Genomic DNA, 21,791 nt, shown 5'->3' on the forward strand with positions numbered 1-21,791 from the left:
CATGTTTATTTCATTTTCTCGTCTTATATTTGTACATTCAAATTATTTACTGATCCGATACATAATTACAAATACTGTTTGTTTTGTACTTCAAGTTTACTGATTCCTAAATGTTTAATATGTGCTTCCTATTTTATCTTTTCCAACCAAATGACATTTGTCGTTAAATTTGAAGGGAAAAAGCCCAAGTCATTTTTCACTTAAAGTTAATATTACATATTACAATAATTAATAGCTTCAAATACAAGTTAATAATCTCCAAAGTAGTAATGGAATCAGATACAGATTTCGTTTTTGGAGGGGTTGGGGTTCATATAGTTTGTGCCAATGTGTTCGGTTTTTACAAATTAAAATCCATACAAATGAGAGAACCTTTATTAATGACTATGTTAATACTATATGTAGCCCAAAAATCAGAATTAACAATGCCCTAAGAAACAGCGACTTATTAATGGGCAAGAAGGAGCTACATGTAGCCATGTTACTAGTGATACTCAATACTGGGCCCTTAGTACCAGCAGTAGAAGTACTGGTTTATATCATATGTTGAGAATATCTTATCACTTGTCCCATCTTCAGAGTTTTCACCAAATCCTTCTTCTGGTATTTAAGCTTTGCTGTCCACAGAACTATAAATGTTTGACGTAGAACTTGTCATTTCATACTATAGTCAATAAGGAAATCTCACCGTTAAAAAATCAGTAATAGCATGAAATATTGGAAGCTGACGACTCCCGTGCTCTGAAAAGCCTGACACAGCCAGGTAGTTAGGGCACTTAACTCGCAATCTAAGAGTAGTCGGTTTGAATCCCATTTCCAAAAACATGCTCACCCTTTCAGCCATGGTGGCATTATATAATTTTACTGTTAGTCCCAGTATTCACTGGCAAAAAAGTAGTCCAAGAGTTGGCAGTGGGTGGTGATAACTACCTGCCTTCCTTCTAGTCTTTCACTGCTAAATTAAAGATGGCTAGCATGGACAGCCCTTATGCAGCTTTGCACAAAATTCAGAACAAACCTGCACTCTGGAGAAAGAAAATGCGACTACATAACTGATCTCATGTTAGGTAGGTAGGTGTGCATGTGATTAACCCCAGCATGCTGGCAGGTCAAATTGCATGTCACAATGTTTTAGTGATATACATTCAAAATTTAATTATGCAACTCAATTATGATAGTATTCAGACAAACTAGACACCAAATTATAAATAAATCAAATTTATATTATACATGTTTTAAGGTCTTAATTAAATGAGAAAATATTAAAAAAAAATTCCTCTAGTGTGATTTCCAAGGTTGACGTCCATTAAATTTAACTACTAGAAAGCCCGCGTTTCAATTGATTCATTGCCATATCTATCATGCCACATGGGTTTACATATAATTGACAATTTGATTTGATGTGAAAAAGTTTCCCACAAAAACACAGGAAAAAATTGTTTAATTTCTAACTGCTCAAGCCATGTGGGTAGAGACAAAGTAGTGGTACTAGAAACCTGGTACCAACAGTATTATTGGAAAACCCTGGATTTAATACTGTTGAAAAAAACTAGTTAAGAGTTATCATTAGTTGTGCATGAAGAAGTTGAATAAAAAGATCAAGGAAAGAGCAGCCATTATGTGAAACTTGTACATACTGTATGCAGTCTCTAAACTACCAGAAGAGGACAGAAGCACTGAAACTTGTACATACTGTATGCAGTCTCTAAACTACTAGAAGAGGACAGAAGCACTGAAACTTGTACATACTGTATGCAGTCTCTAAACTACCAAAAGAGGACAGAAGCACTGAAACTTGTACATACTGTATGCAGTCTCTAAACTACCAAAAGAGGACAGAAGCACTGAAACTTGTACATACTGTATGCAGTCTCTAAACTACCAAAAGAGGACAGAAGCACTGAAACTTGTACATACTGTATGCAGTCTCTAAACTACCAAAAGAGGACAGAAGCACTGAAACTTATACATACTGTATGCAGTCTCTAAACTACCAAAAGAGGACAGAAGCACTGAAACTTGTACATACTGTATGCAGTCTCTAAACTACCAAAAGAGGACAGAAGCACTGAAACTTGTACATACTGTATGCAGTCTCTAAACTACCAAAAGAGGACAGAAGCACTGAAACTTGTACATACTGTATGCAGTCTCTAAACTACCAAAAGAGGACAGAAGCACTGAAACTTGTACATACTGTATGCAGTCTCTAAACTACCAAAAGAGGACAGAAGCACTGAAACTTGTACATACTGTATGCAGTCTCTAAACTACCAAAAGAGGACAGAAGCACTGAACAAATGGAAGCTTTTTAGTTGTTCCACCAAAAAAACAAACATCTGGATGAAATATGAGAATACACATTGGGCATGATCTATAATATAAAAGGTTTAACATTTGTAACAAGACTTCCCAGTGTTACAGGGGCAACAGAAATGTGATAATGGTCTACAATCTATTACATACAAGGCTGACATTTGTAACAAGACTGCTTCATGACACAAGTAACAGAAAAGGTAAAATTCTATACAACCTACTATCCAAGTTGGAACACAGAAGATGTACTTGTATGGTCAAACACCTTCATCACTATATCTTATTTTCTTAGAGCAAAAAATAACTTGCCAAACATTTTGAAAGCCACATCAAGCACGTAAGTGAAGTTTTATAAACAAATATACCAAATATTATTTTCTTTATTTACCCACCTTGACTGGAGTGAGTGGAGGAGTATCAGAATTATTTTGCTGTAATTTTGGCTGTAGATATTCTTCAGCATCCATGATAACTTCTGGACCCTCAATGGGCATGCTCAGAGTACGGATCAACTCCTTTTCATCTTGGGGAGTGTAGCTGGGGAGTCTCATCAGTTTGTCACCAGGTACAAACAAGTACCTTCCAGGATCTCGGGCCATTTTAGCAAACTCTTCCGACAACTCCTTGAAGGAGGGTCGAGATTCAGCATCTAACATCCAGCCTAAAAGGTGAGGTGGGGTAAGTGAGAGGACAGAAGAGGTTGCAACTGTCAGTATATCAAATGGACTTAAATAACACTTAACCTAAGTGATAACTTAGGAAATATCTATGAACAGCTAAACACTACAAAATAAAGCTTTATACAAGTAGTTTTCATAAATATTACAGGTAACAAGCAAACTTTGACTCTGGTCTACTGATAAATAAATTGAAAGATTAATTCAGTTGATAAATGAATATTTATTTATTCTGCAAGTTTTGATTCAAGTGAAAATGATCACTTGTCATATCTAATAATAATAAACTTTCTTTTCTACCTCATAAAATGAAATTCTCCCAAGAATGAATTTTTCTGACATCACAAATTGACTTAATGCACCTAATGTTTCTAGCTTGCACTGTTTCACAGTTCATTATTTATCTTTCTTTTCTACCTCATAAAATGAAATTCTCCCATGAATTTTTCTGACATCACAAATTGACTTAATGCACCTAATGTTTCTAGCTTGCACTGTTTCACAGTTCATTATTTATCTTTCTTTTCTACCTCATAAAATGAAATTCTCCCAAGAATGAATTTTTCTGACATCACAAATTGACTTAATGCACCTAATGTTTCTAGCTTGCACTGTTTCACAGTTCATTATTTATCTTTCTTTTCTACCTCATAAAATGAAATTCTCCCAAGAATGAATTTTTCTGACATCACAAATTGACTTAATGCACCTAATGTTTCTAGCTTGCACTGTTTCACAGTTCATTATTTATCTTTCTTTTCTACCTCATAAAATGAAATTCTCCCAAGAATGAATTTTTCTGACATCACAAATTGACTTAATGCACCTAATGTTTCTAGCTTGCACTGTTTCACAGTTCATTATTTATCTTTCTTTTCTACCTCATAAATGAAATTCTCCCAAGAATGAATTTTTCTGACATCACAAATTGACTTAATGCACCTAATGTTTCTAGCTTGCACTGTTTCACAGTTCATTATTTATCTTTCTTTTCTACCTCATAAAATGAAATTCTCCCAAGAATGAATTTTTCTGACATCACAAATTGACTTAATGCACCTAATGTTTCTAGCTTGCACTGTTTCACAGTTCATTATTTATCCAGTACTCTAATAGTTTTATTGAACTTAGAGAAAAACTGCAATCTGTCAATACAAATAATGTTATACTGTTTATCTTTTTTTGAAGGGAAATATCTCACATTTTATCATGATCATGTAAACATCGATGGTACAGATGGTGGGCTGGGGCAAACGTTCACCTTTTTCAAGTAAGTCGGGAACTTCTCTGGCAGGCACGTTCTCGTGTGGTCGGCCACCATAAGTCAGCAGTTCCCATACTGTTACACCTGTGTACAAACCTATTTTACTAATTTCACTAAAATAAAAGTACCAATTTCTTGTGGAAATAGATGCACATGAATATAAATTTAAAAAAATACAAGTTAAAGTTGTAGTTGCATTAATTAATTTTAAAATGAATTATAGTATTTCTTACCGAAAGCCCAGACATCACTTTTGTGAGTAAATATCCTGTGCTGGATACATTCTAAAGCTAACCACTTTATGGGCATCTGAAAAGATAAGCAAATAAACTACAGTGACCAAAAATAGAATAATGTAACAGTAAAAAGAAAAAATACATAGAGACAGACAGACAAACACACACACAAAAGGCAAACGTTTAAAATGACAGGTGTCAAGATAAGTAATGGATTAAAATATCCAGAAAATAGCCCAGATATTAGGATAAACAATTAAGAGAGATGAAGTAAAAACAATAAATAAATGTAAATGTTAAAAATGACAACACTAGGTGATTAGAATGAGTTTTATAACAAAGCCACATCAGGCTATCTGCTGAGCCAAATGATTAGAAAGACAAAGAATTGAAAATCATTATAAAAACAAATTAACAAAAGGATTAATAATGTAAAAAGAACAAATTAAGTCTTATAAAAAATATTTAAATAGACAGTAAAGTGTTCAAATTATAATATAAAAAAATTAAAATACTTCACAAATTGTTTTTAAAAGTTTATGACAGTTTAAAAAGGTCTAGAAACTAAAACAAATTTTAATCTTTTTGTATCTTGAAATCAGTTTTTGTTATAGGAATATGCACTATTACACATACTTACATGCACTGGCTTTGTGTCAAACTCATGTCTTAAAAGATAACTTAATTAATGTTACAATAATGATCAAAATACTGTGAAATTATTTATTATAATTATTTTGACAATTATGAAGATTAGTTTGCACAATCTACTTACTTAATACAATGATTTAGGAATTTCATCAAATGGTTGAACCTCATGAAGTTGACAATGTCAATGATAAATCATAAATCAGTACCATCAATTTGATCCTTATTTTTTTAATTCTGATCTATATAGTTAGTTTGATCAGAAGTTTATTATTTGCACCAGTTTTAATTTACACTAAAAAGAAGATACACCAATTTTATTGCTTCCAAGTATAATATCTGATCAGATTATTCTTCATGAAACTGATTCACGTACTTTCCCTCCCGCAGCTTTGTATTCTTCCTCATTAATATCCAGTAGTTTTGCCAGTCCAAAGTCCGTTATTTTAACGCAACCTGGAGTTTGCACTAGAGAAAAACAAGTTTTAACTGTGAAGAACATTTATTTTTAATGTAAAAGCAAACAACACAAACAAGTTAATAAGAAAGCATAATGTAATTAAAATCTGTTATAAAATTAATTAAACAGTTTTTCAGTTTTAGAACTTACTAGTTAAATACCTTTAATACTTTGAACTAAAATAAAAAGGTTCACATCCAAGTTTCATAATCCTGTTATCCTCAATACAGTATTAAGGTAGTGTCCAGGCTACTGCATTATAATAATGCAAAATAGTCCATTAATATGCAGGTCCAATACAAACTTACAGAAATTTAAATCAAGTCTATGGAGAAAGTTTGAAAATAATTCATTACAAAATACTTTAAATTAAACAAAGGAAAGCAATGTTTACTAAAATTATATAACCACATAGGTGGTATTCATTATTTGTGATTCCTGTATGTGTAAAGAAAAAAGATTGTGACTTCAACGTCACAAACATAGCACATAAAATATAAACGAATACTAATACCTTGTATAAAGAACTAGTGTATCTTATACATGATTCCTTCCCTTTAAACAGAACACCATACTATGAATACAGTGTACCAATGTAAGACTACGGAATATTGTTCCAAATTTCTTGTATTACTTCCCACAATTCAAAGTTGCATGCTTTTCTACTGACCTTCTATGTTTTTATACAAGTCTATACAGCCTCTAGAATATTCATATCTGTATGTGTTCCACTGACCTCCTTATAATCAAAATACTTCACCAAGTTTCCTTTATATTTAGGATCACCATCTTGGTGAATTCCTGCCACATGAGTAATGTTCCCAAGATTATTGATCAGAATTTGCTTGTACTTGTTAGAAGTACAAGTGCCATCAATTCTGTGTGGATCACAAACAACATTGTAACCCCCACATGTACCAATCATCTCCATGTTTCTCTGTAGATATATGTCCACTATGAACACTCTTCTCTCTGAGCTACATGGCCTCACAACAATCAAGAAAATGCTGTGCTCTTTATTATTCCAGCTACACACATCCTCACGAATAACAGCGAGGCACAAAATATCAACCTTAATTATCCTGACAATTGATAGGCTTAAAGCCCAAATAACTGGCAACATTGCAAAGTGACAAAATGATTTAACAGGTTTATTTTAAAAATACTCTTTTCCTAAAAACTGGTAGAACACTGGCTTGACAGATGGAAATTCATTCTGCATGGATTGAAAAAAATGAGGAAACACTGACTATGACACCACCATTTTTTGTCTCAAACAAACTTCCATTGATTGTTGCTAGAAAGCACTTATCTTCATGCTTTGTTAATCCGCATTTCAATTTTGTGGTTTTATCTCTTCTAAGCAGTGGGTTTTGAGAAACTACATATCCATTTCATACTAATGCATGTATTGTTTTTGAGGTAATTTTAATACCCCTGTATTTACAGAAGGGTCATTGAACCTCTCATAAAAGGTCACATCCTGTAATAACATTTCTGTGACTAACAGTGTCAGTTTCATTGTCTTAAAATACAGCTCTTACTGAAACATGGAGTCTGGCTACAAATTTTCGTATGGAAAATCCTCTAACAGCCAAGAAACCACAACCAAATTCACACTACTACTACTACTACTGTCCTTGTATGACAACCTGTACTTTTATAGGTAATATGCTAGTTTGGCACTTTCTGGTTGGTTGGTTGTTAGCCAACCAGAATGTAAACCATCAACATTTGGCTGTACATTAGCAAAATTCATTTTCAAATAAAAATGGAGTGGTATGCATAGTAATTACCTTTGATGTCCTTTTCCCTTACTGTTTCCATAATTATTTCCAGTCCTCTATACTTTCTAAAATGTTATTTTTTTTAACAAATATTTTGCAGTTTTGGTATACTTAAAAAAACCAAAGAAACACAAAACAATTCACAATATTTTTTTCAGGTGCTTGCTATCTGGATGGTAAGTACATTTTCTTCAAAATCATGTAATAATTGCAAAATTCATAAAAGATTAAAGAAATTGATCCAATTTTCATACAGGAAATTACTTCTCATAACATAACATCTGAATGGTATATTCAAAACATAGAATACATACACAAGACATTCCTCAGTGCGAGATCACGGTGAACCATTCTCTTCTCTTCGAGGTATGCCATAGCCTATTAATAATAATAAAAACAGAAATAGGACAATTTGAATATTTCAAGAAACAAAACCTCAATCACAGCAATGCAAAGAACATTCTACAAAAACATCAGCAGAGTAAAAATTTAGAAATGTTGCTAAGTATAATTACTCAACTAAAAACAAGTTGCTATATCAAGAAAGAACCTTTACAAGTACACTATCTACATAGCTAGATACAAAAAGAAGCGTAACCACTTATTTCAAACTAGTGTCAATATACGTAAATTAACATTAGTATAGTTTACCTTACATGCTGATTATGTTAATTTGGGGTGAAGACATCGATTAGTCAGTAGTCCATTTCTTGTTGGTAAGTTACATAATGGGCTATCTGCACTCTGCCCACCATGGGTATTAAAACCCAGTTTTTAGTGTTAAAATGTCACAATGAAGTCATATAACATCCATACTATTGATATATACTTGTTTATTGTATATATGTTTGTAATCATTTGTTCAATACTGAAATATAAATTGACAATACAGTGATAAGCTTAGCTGGATAATAGATGAAGCTTCAACAGAATGTTCAGAAACAGGCTCAAAACAATTTATAAACCACACAGTATAATAAACAATATCAGTAGGCTTAACTGGAAAATTCAAACACTTTTTCTTTTGTTTCAGCAAGATGAATATACATGATACAGTTGTACCAAAAATTGTATTACAGTAAAGTACATGTCCTGTTTTTATCATTATTGTAAATACAGATACACCAAACACAGGATTATTCAGTTTTTTTTTTACAAATATAAAATTTGTTTCTTAATACTAACCATACTTTAAGTACAAAGCTACACAAGCTGTGTTTGCATGAGTATCAATACCTAGTATTTAGCATCATAAACCTATGGACTTGCAGTTTAGCAAATTATTTCAGCAACTTACTCGAGCAATCTGGGTACACCAATTTAGGAGTGGCTTGGAACCAATCTTATCCTTATTGTTTCTCACATAATCTAGAAGACAACCAAGTGGCATTAACTGTGTTACCAGCATCAACTGTGATGTCATGCAAACAGCCAGTAGCTTCAACAGGTTTGGATGATCAACACTAGCCATGATATATGCCTCCTGGAATGGAAAAATCAGCTGAATTTTATCTTATGAAAAATAAATACTTAATATAGCCTAGAAACGTAACCTATCACAGTATAAACCAATATCAAAACCAAATAATACAGTCTTCCTGGAGAAAAAAAAATAAAATGTTGAAATACAAGATTAATTCAGTAAACTTTCTCACAACTGACCTTAAGCATTTTGTACTCGACTATTATAACTTTTATTAGATCACGTGTATCTTTGTAAAATTTGGCAGACTTCCAATAAACTATTTTTTAAACAAAAAAATCAGACTTTGTAATAAAGTATTTTCACCAGTACAAAAATACTTTGTCTCAAACATTTTTTTAAATTTCTTGTGTATAATCTCCAAAACCTTCTAACTAAATTAAGCTTTTTTTTCCAGCATAATTATATTTTTTTTTTTAAACAAACTATACAAGGTCCATCAATTTGACCACTCTCAAGACAAGAAAGAGAAACAATCTAAATTACTTTTCTTTTTTCTAGAAAGACTTCAAACTGTACATGGCACTACACATTTATATTAAATAGCTTTAAACTGATAAGTTTATATGTATTTATACATAAAAATGTTGTTTTATTGATCTTCATGCAAGTATACTATTTGCATCATAAGTTGAAATCATTTGTCAAATATGCGGCTCATGAATATACCCTGTAAACATTTAATTACTTGTTTTACCTAAACCTGATTTTAACTAACCTATAGGTTTTTGAACACTGAAGTTACTTTTAAAACACTAAAGTGTACACACAAAAATCAAGAAATAAAATACTTAATGTTTTTTTCTGTCAACTGTTGACACTTAACCCTACCTTCTGTTTTGTTGTTATACTCATGGGACTATTGCACTAAGTTTTATTCAGTTAAATGATGTTCAAAAGAATACAGAACATAAGATATAAGACATGTCCCATAACTGTCTCAATTTGTTTAGCTTTCTAGCTATGCAACAAGAACCATTAAAAATTCAGCAAAGTTCAGTGTGTTTTATATGGGAATAAAGCTTGAACTGAAAATGGAGTTATTTTTACAAAAACATAATATGATACATTAAAACCTTGTTTCTGTCTTGGTTATAAATAATACAGCATTGAACATCAGAGAGAACTACTGGTAATTTGTGAAAGAAAGGATGTAACAAGTAAGCAAGAAATCTGATTTTCTATTTCATGGCTCTGTAACTTAAAAATTATGATTTGCCTAAATGATGACAACATTACAACAAGCAATTTACTTTAAATATTGTACTACTTGAAGAGGTGGTTAAAAAAAATACAGGAATTGTCTAGAGAGAAATGTCAGTTCTTATACCAGGGAATTAAATATTACTGTATTTTCTGGTTAATAAGCCGAATCGCCGAATAAGCCGAGGCCAATTTTCAGCTCTGAAAATGAGGGTTTTTGCTTATTACCGCCCAATAAGCCGAGGCCATTTTTAAGAAGTGACAAGTTTCTTCAAAATGATTTCTTAGTCTTGTTTCAGCGTCAGCATGCATGTTGTGTGTGATCATTGGCGTTCTGTAGTAAAGCAGAACGTGTCGTATTGAGACAGAGATGGAATCAATATGTCATTCGTTATTGGCTCCACTCACTGTAATTAGGTAACTAATGAAATTCCAGAATTTTTACTCAGTAATTAAAATCACTAACCCAGGGTATAAATACCAGGGAAGATGATATTTTGTGGTTGGACGATGACGAGGAAGACAACATTCCACTCACTCAGCTAATAACACCAGAGAATGACCCGTACGACGACCAGGTCTCTGCCGAGGATTGGAATCTATTATTTGGTGCTTCTGACGATGAAGATGATGAATTTGATGGATTTTAATAAATTTCTGAGATTAAAGTGTGTATTTTTTTATGAATTTTGTTATTTCTATGAATACATGTCATTTGTAATGTATAGACCTTTTTTTATTAATAAATAAAGTTTATTCAACTGAAATAACTCTGTCGTAACTGTGAGATCAAAGGTATGATTTTGGGGCCGATTTTGGTCTTCGGTATTTTTGGTCCAAAGCTGGTGATCGGCCAATAAGCCGACCCCCAAAAATCAGGTCCAAAATTTAGGGCCAGAAATTCGGCTTATTAGGTGGAAAATACGGTATCTTTTACAATTAACACCGTATTAAAATATTAATAATACACCCATAATGTTGTCAGAGGTAAGTCTGCTTTTAGTTCTCTAATTTCAATTGTAAGAAACAAAATGTGACAAGTTTAACAGACAAATATTTTACATGTTCAAATAATGTTTTTACCTCTAGAAATTCCTTGTTCGTTGATGGTCCAGTTCCTTCCCTTAAAACTTTGATGGCCACAGGTATCTTAACATTTTCTCCTTCTGGAACCCAAACACCCTGAAAAAAATAAAAACTTTGTTAACGAGTGTGTGTGTGTGTGTTCTTATAGCAAAACACATCGGACTATGAGCTGAACCCAACAAGGGAAATCGAACCCCTGATTTTAGCATTGTAAGTCTGTAGACTTATTTCTGTACTAGTGGGAGCTATTAAAGATTACTAAAATAACTTATTTTTTTATGACAACTGTGTTTCAGTAGATTTTGAATAATATTTTGAAAACATTTCACTTGCATGTGAAGATTCACTCCCCCCCCCCATTCTGTTCTTAAAACTTTGAAGAACCAGGTAAATCAAGTGTTGTGTGACAATAAACATGAAAATAAACAGTTTGCACCTTTACTGGATACCCAAAATCTTCCCCAGAACTAGTAGTGGTTGGACCACCATAAGAACCAGACCTGCCCAGTAATATCTCAAATAGCACTGTTATGAAAAACAACTACAGACAATCACAACATTAAAGTATTTTAATCTTTTAAAGAACAAAGTTCTTTCAAGTAAAGTTCAGTTTTCCTGAGAAGTTCTACAAAATAATTATACCTTGTATACTGTACCAAATGCCCCATATCCCAAAATTCCTCCTTTTCTCAGTTCAGCTTCTTTTACTATTCTCAGCTTGGCAAGATTTGGTTTAATATTAGAGAGTTTCAAAGGTTCATTGTCTTCAAATCCGCTCATTCGCTGCAAAACAACAACATGAAAAAACAAACATTTAACTTATTACAAAAACTCACATTTTAGGATAAAATATCTGCTTTCAAAATAGCAATGAGTACATAATGAAGACAAACTTCATCTGTGATGTTTCTTAGCATAAATTCATGAAAACCTAATTATACTTTTAACTGTTAAAATGTGATTGACATGGAATTAAAGTAGGTGTTTAAATCTCAAGAAATCAAACTTGAAAGTTGTGTAACATAAAAATATGAGATTTTTATGAGAATAGAAACTACAGAACAATCCATACCATGGTCATTTTAACAGTGTTCTCCTTTGTACGTGCTCGCTGTAACCAATGGTAGCTGACCAAAGCAACAAAAATCCCTAGTAATACAACACAGCCAATAGAACCACCGAGTATTGCACCTATTTGGTTTTCTTCTCTGTAAAATATTGAAAATAAGGTTGAGAGCTACCTGTACACTTTTCTTTAAGTTATCAACTAATGTAATAGGATTAACTAACTGTGCATGGAACACATTACAAAGATGCACTGCTGACCATGATTCCAAACTTACTACGTGTATGTACATGAAATATGGCAAGCTTTTAGTAAATCGTATAAATTTGTTGTACACAAAATCAGATGTTCAACAAAGGTATCTGTACTCAAGATGAGTCTGTAAACTGATGGCATCAATTGTCAAAATCTGGCAATTCAAACGTGCAAAATGACATTCATGTAAAAAAAAATATTCTGTCCATCTTACAGTTTATGGAACCTTTAAAGTCTCCAAAATTCGTGTATACAGCTTTTTTCAGTACTTCCATACTGTATCTGATATTTACTCTCCTTTTCCACAACCTGTTATTAAATCAGTAAAATAAATAGTTGATAACTAACAAAGACATATGTTGAATAGCACCTCTGTAAATGGTAATGACACGCAAACTATAACTCTTATGCATACACACAGGGTTAAACTGTGCAACTAAAAATTGTTATTCCTGCAAATACTTCTTTATTGGAAAACATATATTTAACATCAATAACTCATATATAACGCTGATGAACTTCATCTGTTTATCAAGGAAACTGTTGAAACAAACAATCTGAATGTTTGAGTATAAAATTACTGTTAATACAATGAATTCATATTTAAACAAATATATTCATTAAACACTTCTTACACTCCATGTATTCCTACAGCTGCTGGGTCATCTGAAGAACAATAAGGATCTTCCATATTATCATCAAAAATCTTGAAAGGTTTCTCAGGTGGACAGGAAGCAGTGCAGTTAAACTATGATAACAAAAAAATAACTTATCATGAAAAGAAAACTAAATTAATTTTGTAGAAATATTGATAAAAGTTAAACAAATTTAAAGTTAAACTAAAAACAGCAATACATTTCATAATCCTAAATCTTAGCAACTAGAATGAAAATATTACAAATACTCATCTTATACAGTTATAATTCAACATCTATCCATATATATATACTTTCATTCCATACCTTCTTAGGATTGGGGTTATTTTTGAGTACTTCCACAAATATTTACAAAGTTTATTTTCTTCAATAATTAAAAATGTAAAAAATAAACAGGTAAATACAGTGCAATTGAACGTGATTATGTGTGTACCAGGTTGAGTGTAATACATTAGTTGTATAATACATGACTGGAAGCTAAAATCTGCAGTATGAATCTAAGTAGATGCAACAGATTTTGTTGGATACTTCCCAAACTTTACCAGCTGAAAGAGACTAAGAAAATGAACCGAAATACTACGTAATATAAGAAGACAAAGTACAAGTAAGGACCATTTTATTTTTACATTTGATTACTGGTAAGCCTTAACAAATTTCTAATAAAAAATTAGTGGTGTCTACTACCAAGAGCAGTAAAACTTACAATGGTTCGATTTTCCCCAAAATAAACCCTGTAATTGCGACACGCATGGCAATGGGTAACAGTAGGTCCATAACATCCTCGACACTCGTCAGCACATTTTCCACAACGATGATTGACATCATCTGGATAGTGGTCTCGAGGACACTGTGATTCACACTGCTCACCTGAACTGTAGTGTAAGCATTCACACACTGACACGTGAACTCCATAGCCTGTACAGTTTTTACACTGCTGGTGGCATTTTCGACAAACCTACAAAACAAATACAAAAAACAATGCTTTGCATTATAGAATTACTTTAACTCAGCAAAGCAAATTTCTTATTGTTTGTAATGAATATTTTACTAAAATACTAAACATTTAACCAGTAATACAAGATATTTTAGCAATATAAACAAACTGAATGAATTATTGTGAGAACAATGTTCTAATAACAGTACTTTAGCTGATAGAACTAGATGTTTTACTGTAAAACATTAAGTTTCTTGCAAGCATCACAAGTTACTAACAGTACTGATGCTTAACTCCATAGTACTAAGTGTTTTACTATGTAACATGGGATGTTTTGTTGAGACTTAAGTTGAAAAACTGTCATAAGTAAAACTTCTCATGACATTGATAATTGCCCTTTGTTCTGTCCCTAACTTTGATGTTGTAGACTTGATGGAAGCCTGTTAAGTAAAACCACCAATCACCAACTTATGCGATAGTCTTGTCAATGTATAAGGGGATTTTATCACCACCATAAGCACCCCCAAATATCAAAGTGAAAACTATTTATTTTGGTGGTAATGAAACAATAGTAAAAGAAGCTCACATCCACAGTTGAGCATAATCAATAGAAGAAACAAAACAAAGGAAAAAACTATAGTCATTCATTCCCAGAAGTGGGAAAAACACCATGTCTATTTCATACAAACATGGTAATTTAAAAAGAAAAAATTCCACCTTAAAAATAAGGTTAATTTATCTTCTCTAAGTTGGGTCAAAACAATTAGAAGAAAAATAAACTTTATAGACAGTTAAACTACCAAATTTTTAATTGTAGATTTGAAAATAAAATGTAATTACTGACCGATTTTCCAGTCAAGCTTTTGAGAGGACCTTCTTCTTGTGGTCCTATATATTCAACATAAAACCCTTCTGGACAAGGTGTATCTGCTTTCAAGCATAGCTCCTGAAAAAATTATGAATAACAAATTAAGTGAACAAGTTATGTGAAAATGGAATTAACTAGTGCTTGCATTATATATGTGTTCCTTGAACTTGCATTTTACTAATATCATGCCATACTATGCAAGAAGCCATTTTAGAACTTGCATTAACCATAGTAAGAGCTTATTGAATGGAAAGTAAAACTAATATAAAAGTATTTCAAACCTTACCACATCATTTGGATCATAAGCACTAACTATGGCTTTTTCACAGGAAATGCAACCATTTAATCCAATGGTGTTCTTTGGTCCTGTGCATCTGAAAAGTAATTAAACACTTAGTTGTTTTTAATTAGTTACACACTGAATGCATCTTACTAACTGAGTCACAATTCATTTTTTAGTGATGTAATTTATAAAATCTATTCAAAATTTAACTGTACAAAATCTACAGTGCTATCATCTCCTCTTTGACTTGAAGTGTTACTGCTGTTATTAGGTTTTATACTGCAAGTTGCTGCACAGTTTTATAATAAAGTGTTATCTTCCAAAGATATTTGAATTGTGTTACATTTGATTTCTTGGATATCTGTACAAAGCTAGAAAAGAGCTACAGTTCTCCATGGACTGTCCCTACTTTCATAACAATCATAAAAATCTAGGGAATATAAATTACACTTCTTTTCATGCTAGAATTACTACATATTCTAATACAAAAATATAAATATTTATTCTAAATATTTCTTTATCATATTATCCTTCTAGTCATGCCTTGCTAACATTACATAATTTGCATTAACATTATCTAAGAATATAAAACTGACATGGTCTGATGTGTTTTAGTGGACTAGCATTTTGTAACATTTAAAATGTTATAAATTATATATGTATTAAATTATTGCTATTTTGAAACAAGTTAAGAAACTTATTGTTCTTAAAATTGAGCAATAAATAAAGGAGTAAAAGATAATTTTCTTCCAGCTATGACCTTTGAACTCTATTGCTGCTGGACATAAGGTTGCTAAGCCTTAAAATTTTGCATGTTGAGAATATTAATTTTTTTAGGCTTTATACAAGTTGGATAACCTAAAAAATCATAAATAACTACAGAGATACCACAGAATTCTAATTTATTGAACTTAGTATTAAAAAAAAAAATAGAAAGAGGTAAACAGGACCCGTGTTTCCCTCAGTATATAAGCCACATCTTGGCAAAATAAACACGACATTTTTATTTTATATTCTAGCTTGTTAATATTAGTAATTTGAGTTCCTAATTTGTATGAAACTATAACCTTAATATTTTGACAAACATCTGCTCTTAACCAGCACTGCATTCAATATAGCACCTGACTCACTAAAATCTACTAAGTGTTATTTCAATATTTTCTTTTAACTTAAGAAATCACTCATAATATTAACGTTTGAATTATAATCTACAATTTTATTTCAAACTTACTGACATAAAGTCAATAAAAATTTCAATGCAAGTCAACAAATACAATGACAGCCTTTAACTCGTGACCCATCATGAAAAGGGTTAAAAATCACCTAACCAAAGTGTTTTGTTAATTTATTGTACAAGAAAGACAAAAACTTTACATACAAAAATAAGCTGTACCATTAACTTTTGATGATTTGATTATCTAAATCACAAACAAGAAAAAAATTACATAAAAATACACAGTATAGAAATGAAAAACCTCTCTGGTCAATTTACTAGTAGGAGTAACAGTCTGTGGAAATAATATTAAATTTAGAAAAAAAGTTTTGCTGCATAGCTGCTCAACTAGATGGAGAAAAAAATTACAGAAATGAGAAAAATTTAAATAGTATGTTCTCATTTTATTATTTACCAACTTTTAATTAAAATAATTTAATTACCCATCAACACAGTTCTCATGACACAGTTTACATTCTCCTTTGTGGTCATTATATTTCGTAGTTGGGCACTTCTCCACACAGTATGGTCCATCCCGTACATTTTGACACTTTGTACAATTACTGGGACCCTGAAGAACAAATTTTAAAACATTTACCTAGTTTTATAAGATTTTCCATTTTTCAAACAAACAAACTTTCCCTTGAATGAATTAAAGTTGAATAAATCAATTAATTTGTATTTTTAAATATTAAACTAAAAACATTATTAAATACTAATACGTCATTTGTTTAACCTAAAGTTATAAAAAAAAACGCATAATAAATTTAACTTGTACCTATCCACTCTCTAAATAAGTCATTAAATAAACATCAAATGTAATAAAAAAAAAAACAGCTTACAGGACCCAAACATTCTCCATCACACTGTTCATCACAATGTTTACATGTTTTCATCCCAGCATCATAAATCCTGCACATCACACAAGAAAAGAAAATTTAATTGAAAGCAATAAAGAACAACTAATTAAAACTTACACAATCTAAGTTTAATTATAAAATTTAAATTTAAATCTGTAATTAAATAACAAGGAATTTATCATGTTTGACTTGTAAATGAGATAACTAGAGTGAAGAGCAAGTTGAATGTTTAAACAAGCTCAAATAAGGCATATTTCCTTCACAAGAGATTTGGGATAGCATATACACAGATTCTTCTTGACATTAGTTAAGTAGTACATGTTTCTTATAATAATAGTAAAGGAAAAACGTTTTCAAACAGTTGAAAGTAGTTTGATACTAATGACATCATGAAAGTAAGCATGGGTTAGAAAAAACAGTCCTTCAAAAATTAAAGTTTATCATAGTGAAACCTAGCTCACAACACTCTAGAAAACAGAGGTAATGCATGAAAAACTTACTGCAAAATTAAATTTATCTCAATGATTCATAATTAACAGATAACATTTTAACCATTCTAATTATCAACTTATTTTCATTCTGTCCATGAATCTACAAATTTCGAAGCTTATTTCTGTACAAGTGAAATCACTCATTTAATACAATATACATAGAACCCCATGGATACTATCAATAATTATACAGTTAGGATACAGTTTACACATCCTTCTTTCCTTTAAAATTCAAGTATAAACATTATTACAGAAACAGTTACCCTATCATTGCAGTACAGCTCTTAACACATTCATCATCTAGTCTGTAAGCCTTGCAAGAGAGGCATTCGTTAGCACCAGGTCCCCAACAGCCATCATCTGAACACTGAGAATGACAGACCAGCCCTTTTTCACCTGGTGAAAGTAAGATTATTGTCAATTATTAGATATTGGAAAAAAATGTTGAATAAGCTAGTTATAATACTAAATTTATAGTAAACCATTAATATGTCAAAGTTTGTGTTTTGTGAAATAATGTACCATTAAACTGACATCATAATCTATGGTCATTTTCACTTCTTTCCATTGATACACTACTCTATCATTCTGCATAAACATCTATATCAATGTTACTAACTCCTTCTTCCAAAATGGTAACTTTCTGGGAGAAGACAAAAACCATGGGAAAATAAAGTTTTTGAGAGAACAATTTGTGGGGTTGTTATTTTTCAAGTACTGTTCAAATTCAATACTATCAATATTCATAATGAAGGGCTTTATATGTTAGCAATTATACATTGAACAAGGAGGCACTGTACAATAGTATAGGGTAATTTAAGAAAATTACAGGTAATAAAACCAAAAGTAATTCTTGTTCCAAGTTACAAACTAAAAGTAGTTACCAAAATGAGTTCAGATATGGTAAAGTTAAAATATTTTTGAACAGTTGTATAAGGAAAGCCCATATAATAGTCACTGAATAGAAGAATCAGTTTCCTAAAAGGAAAAACATTCCTCTAATATGTTGAAACAATTTCTTTCCCAGTAATAGAACAATACATGTATCCTAAGCTTCATTATACAACTTTTGTAACATTACTAGTTGCTTAAACCAAGTTACATTATAGTAACAAGAAGTTCTCACACGACTACAAGTTTTAAACAACCACAGTTATCAACTTCACAAGTGTTAAATAACAACTTACGACACTTCTGCTCATCAGCATTGCTCTGAAGAAGACTATTAAGTCTGTCTGGTGTATGAAGACCTGTCACTTTTTCCCAGTTAATTTGTTGAGCAAAACATAGGTCTTGGTTTTCCAGGATAGTGATTCGACCAGATCGAACTTTCTTCAAGGACTGCAGATTCAGGGACTCAAGGGAAGTTTTTACAATATACAATGCTGCAAAGTACCTGAAAATAAAGATCATCATCAAACCAACAGTTGCACATATTACAAAATTAGTGATGGAAGGTGAAAATGCCACACTGTTTTGAAACAGAGATTAAGTAAAAAAGCCACTTTAGCAATAGACCTAGTTAGAAGGTTACTCAACGATAAACAATATTTCTTTCTAAAAAACATTTTTTTTTTTATTATGACTATCACAGTCTGAGTCAAATTAATGTATATTTTTGTTTATGTAATTTAAATATTTTCTATAATTGTTTTTATAATAGGAGAGTGTAGGGATACCCTATGAAGGGGTACTCATATTAAAGCAATACAAAAGTCATCTCTTCTCTATAGCTCATCAAAAGCTCAGTACAAAGAGCTATATGGCACATTTGTATACATCTCCAGTCTACATGCCACTTTCCAGCTATCCAGAACATCCAAAAGTCAGGAAATTACTAAAACAGAGATTTCATATTTTTGTTCATTCTTATCTTTCTTCAACAGGCCTAGTTCTAGCAGCCACTATCATCAGCTGGAGTAAAATAGTCTTCACTATCTTTGACTTTCTTTTATTATTCTATGCAAAACTTATAGCTCTAGAATACACTCTAACCTAGTAGTAACTTGCATACGCCATCTGACAACAGTGAACAATACAAGACTAGCTATCAAACTTAAAAAAAGAACAAAATAAGATAGAATGGATTGAAGTGAACATGTCCACTTTCATCTCCTTGTGTAGTTCCATTTTCCATTCAGTAGCCACCCTACCCCCATAGGTTAAAAACAAAAAGCAATATTTCTTCTTGATACTTGTGTATTATATATTTTTAATAGTCTTTCATGTACATTGTCAAATTCCATCTGTAGCTTTTCTACAACTAGCACTGAAAAATGATCATTACTGAACATTTGGTCACAGTTTTTAAAGTAATAAATAATGAAAAAGAGTCAGATTATTCTGTTTCCTTACAAAATACAATGGATCTTGGTTTTTTCTTATTCAAATTGCTTCTCAAACCATTCTGTACGAAACCTGAAAACAATGAGGTAATGTTTACCACATCATAGAAAAGAGGAGTTACTTACTCAGTAAGTTGTCTTCCACCAATGACCTCTAAGTTACGAAAGAAAGAGAGATTTTTGAAATCTGGATGGGAAGCTTGAATACTGATGTATCCTGTCACTTCCTTAAGTGTGCTGAACACTTCCAGGGATTTAGGATGCATTTCTGGATACAGATGTCCAAATGTGTTGCTAAGATATTTAAAAACCATGATTAGTTGCTGTAATTAAGACATTTTTGAATACTTTTCATTGAAATGATCAAGAAACAATATAGAAATATAAAGAGTACAAGTATACGTATCTCTCTCATACCCACACACATCTAGAGAATAAAACATTTACTGAACACTTTAGATAATGATTAGTTTTGAATGAAGAAGATATAAAAATGACACTTAAAACCCAAGTCAGTATTTAGTATGAATACAACAAACTGATGAGTATGCACGTCTTTTATCTGAAGAAAAATTAAAACTAAAGTATTTTTGACAAGACTGGTTTTTAAAATAGTATTTATCATGTTTTGAATAAAGGAATCTAGAAATAGATACAACGTAAAGTTGTATAGGTATTTAAGAAATTTATTTGTTTCTGAGAAGACTATACAACTGCTACTAACAACAAACTGATCATATTCGCAGGTCGTAGTTGGATTGTAAATCTAAATCATAGCCAAGTAACGTGCATCAAATTGTAAATTTTCTCACATACTTTGGAAACATGTCTTGAAAACCTGTAAAACTGTTTTCCAGAATAGTGATGGAACCTTCAATGACTGTACACCCACGGAAAGAATTAATGTTACCAGCATGGACTAGACTTACATCACCTTTACAATCTGAAATACATTAAACAGGAAAGGACATTAGACCAAACTTATTTACAACATTTATACTTGCAACAGTAGATGTAAGAACAAACAATATCTTGTATATTAAGATCATTAAGTAATAACCATGATTAAAAACATTCTAATACAACTCACTTTTTGGACATGGTCCATCACATGGGACACATTCACCATTCAAAGCTTTCTTACTGGAAGGGCAGGATCTCACACAAGCTCCACTGTCTCTCAGTAGGTGCTCTAAAATGTCATTAATAACAATCATTATACACGATGTAATGTCCATTAAACAAAAATACCAATGCTTGAAAAAACAACTTTAAATTCTAACTTGCAATGCCAGTTGTTTTACCATTTTAATGCAACCTGAGAACAAGAAAAACAACACATTCCACTCAATTTTCTTCTGCACCACATATCTTTTAACCTTCTCGCTACGGGCTTTGTAAAATATAAACAAGTTCATCTACACATTTGCACAGTAAGTATTTGCACTATAACTTTCAATACAGCATGTGTATCTAAATAGCTTAAGTTTCATAATGCTATATTACACACTTTGTACCAAGTTTAAGAAGATAGGTTTTGTCTTTAGTCTGCAAGGTTGTTGTTTTTTTAATAAAAAACAACAACAAATATGTCTTAGTTATGAAACTCAATAAATTAATGGAATTTTATGGTATCAGTGTAGTTATATATTAGATGAAT

The 21,791-nt window shown here is 31.5% G+C and overlaps 1 protein-coding gene across 2 annotated transcripts in view; it reads right to left on the reverse strand.

The window, feature by feature from the left end:
* The window catches only part of LOC143239911 (epidermal growth factor receptor-like), a 35,415-nt gene that overhangs the window by 4,530 nt on the left and 9,094 nt on the right, over positions 1-21,791 (reverse strand). For both annotated transcript variants that reach the window (XM_076481592.1, XM_076481657.1), the window contains 20 exons: positions 21,222-21,323; positions 20,948-21,074; positions 20,258-20,425; positions 18,974-19,182; positions 18,050-18,182; positions 17,278-17,347; positions 16,879-17,006; positions 15,226-15,313; positions 14,916-15,017; positions 13,841-14,092; positions 13,117-13,229; positions 12,233-12,368; positions 11,803-11,943; positions 11,158-11,256; positions 8,686-8,871; positions 7,703-7,766; positions 5,518-5,609; positions 4,491-4,566; positions 4,195-4,341; positions 2,709-2,977 (listed from right to left, as the gene is read on the reverse strand). In XM_076481592.1, the coding sequence (XP_076337707.1) occupies positions 2,709-2,977; positions 4,195-4,341; positions 4,491-4,566; positions 5,518-5,609; positions 7,703-7,766; positions 8,686-8,871; positions 11,158-11,256; positions 11,803-11,943; positions 12,233-12,368; positions 13,117-13,229; positions 13,841-14,092; positions 14,916-15,017; positions 15,226-15,313; positions 16,879-17,006; positions 17,278-17,347; positions 18,050-18,182; positions 18,974-19,182; positions 20,258-20,425; positions 20,948-21,074; positions 21,222-21,323 (2,702 nt within the window). The remainder of the gene's footprint in view (positions 1-2,708; positions 2,978-4,194; positions 4,342-4,490; positions 4,567-5,517; positions 5,610-7,702; positions 7,767-8,685; positions 8,872-11,157; positions 11,257-11,802; positions 11,944-12,232; positions 12,369-13,116; positions 13,230-13,840; positions 14,093-14,915; positions 15,018-15,225; positions 15,314-16,878; positions 17,007-17,277; positions 17,348-18,049; positions 18,183-18,973; positions 19,183-20,257; positions 20,426-20,947; positions 21,075-21,221; positions 21,324-21,791) is intronic.

The sequence above is a fragment of the Tachypleus tridentatus genome, chromosome 1 (genome assembly GCF_004210375.1).
Source record: "Tachypleus tridentatus isolate NWPU-2018 chromosome 1, ASM421037v1, whole genome shotgun sequence".
Taxonomy (NCBI): Eukaryota; Metazoa; Arthropoda; class Merostomata; order Xiphosura; family Limulidae; genus Tachypleus; species Tachypleus tridentatus.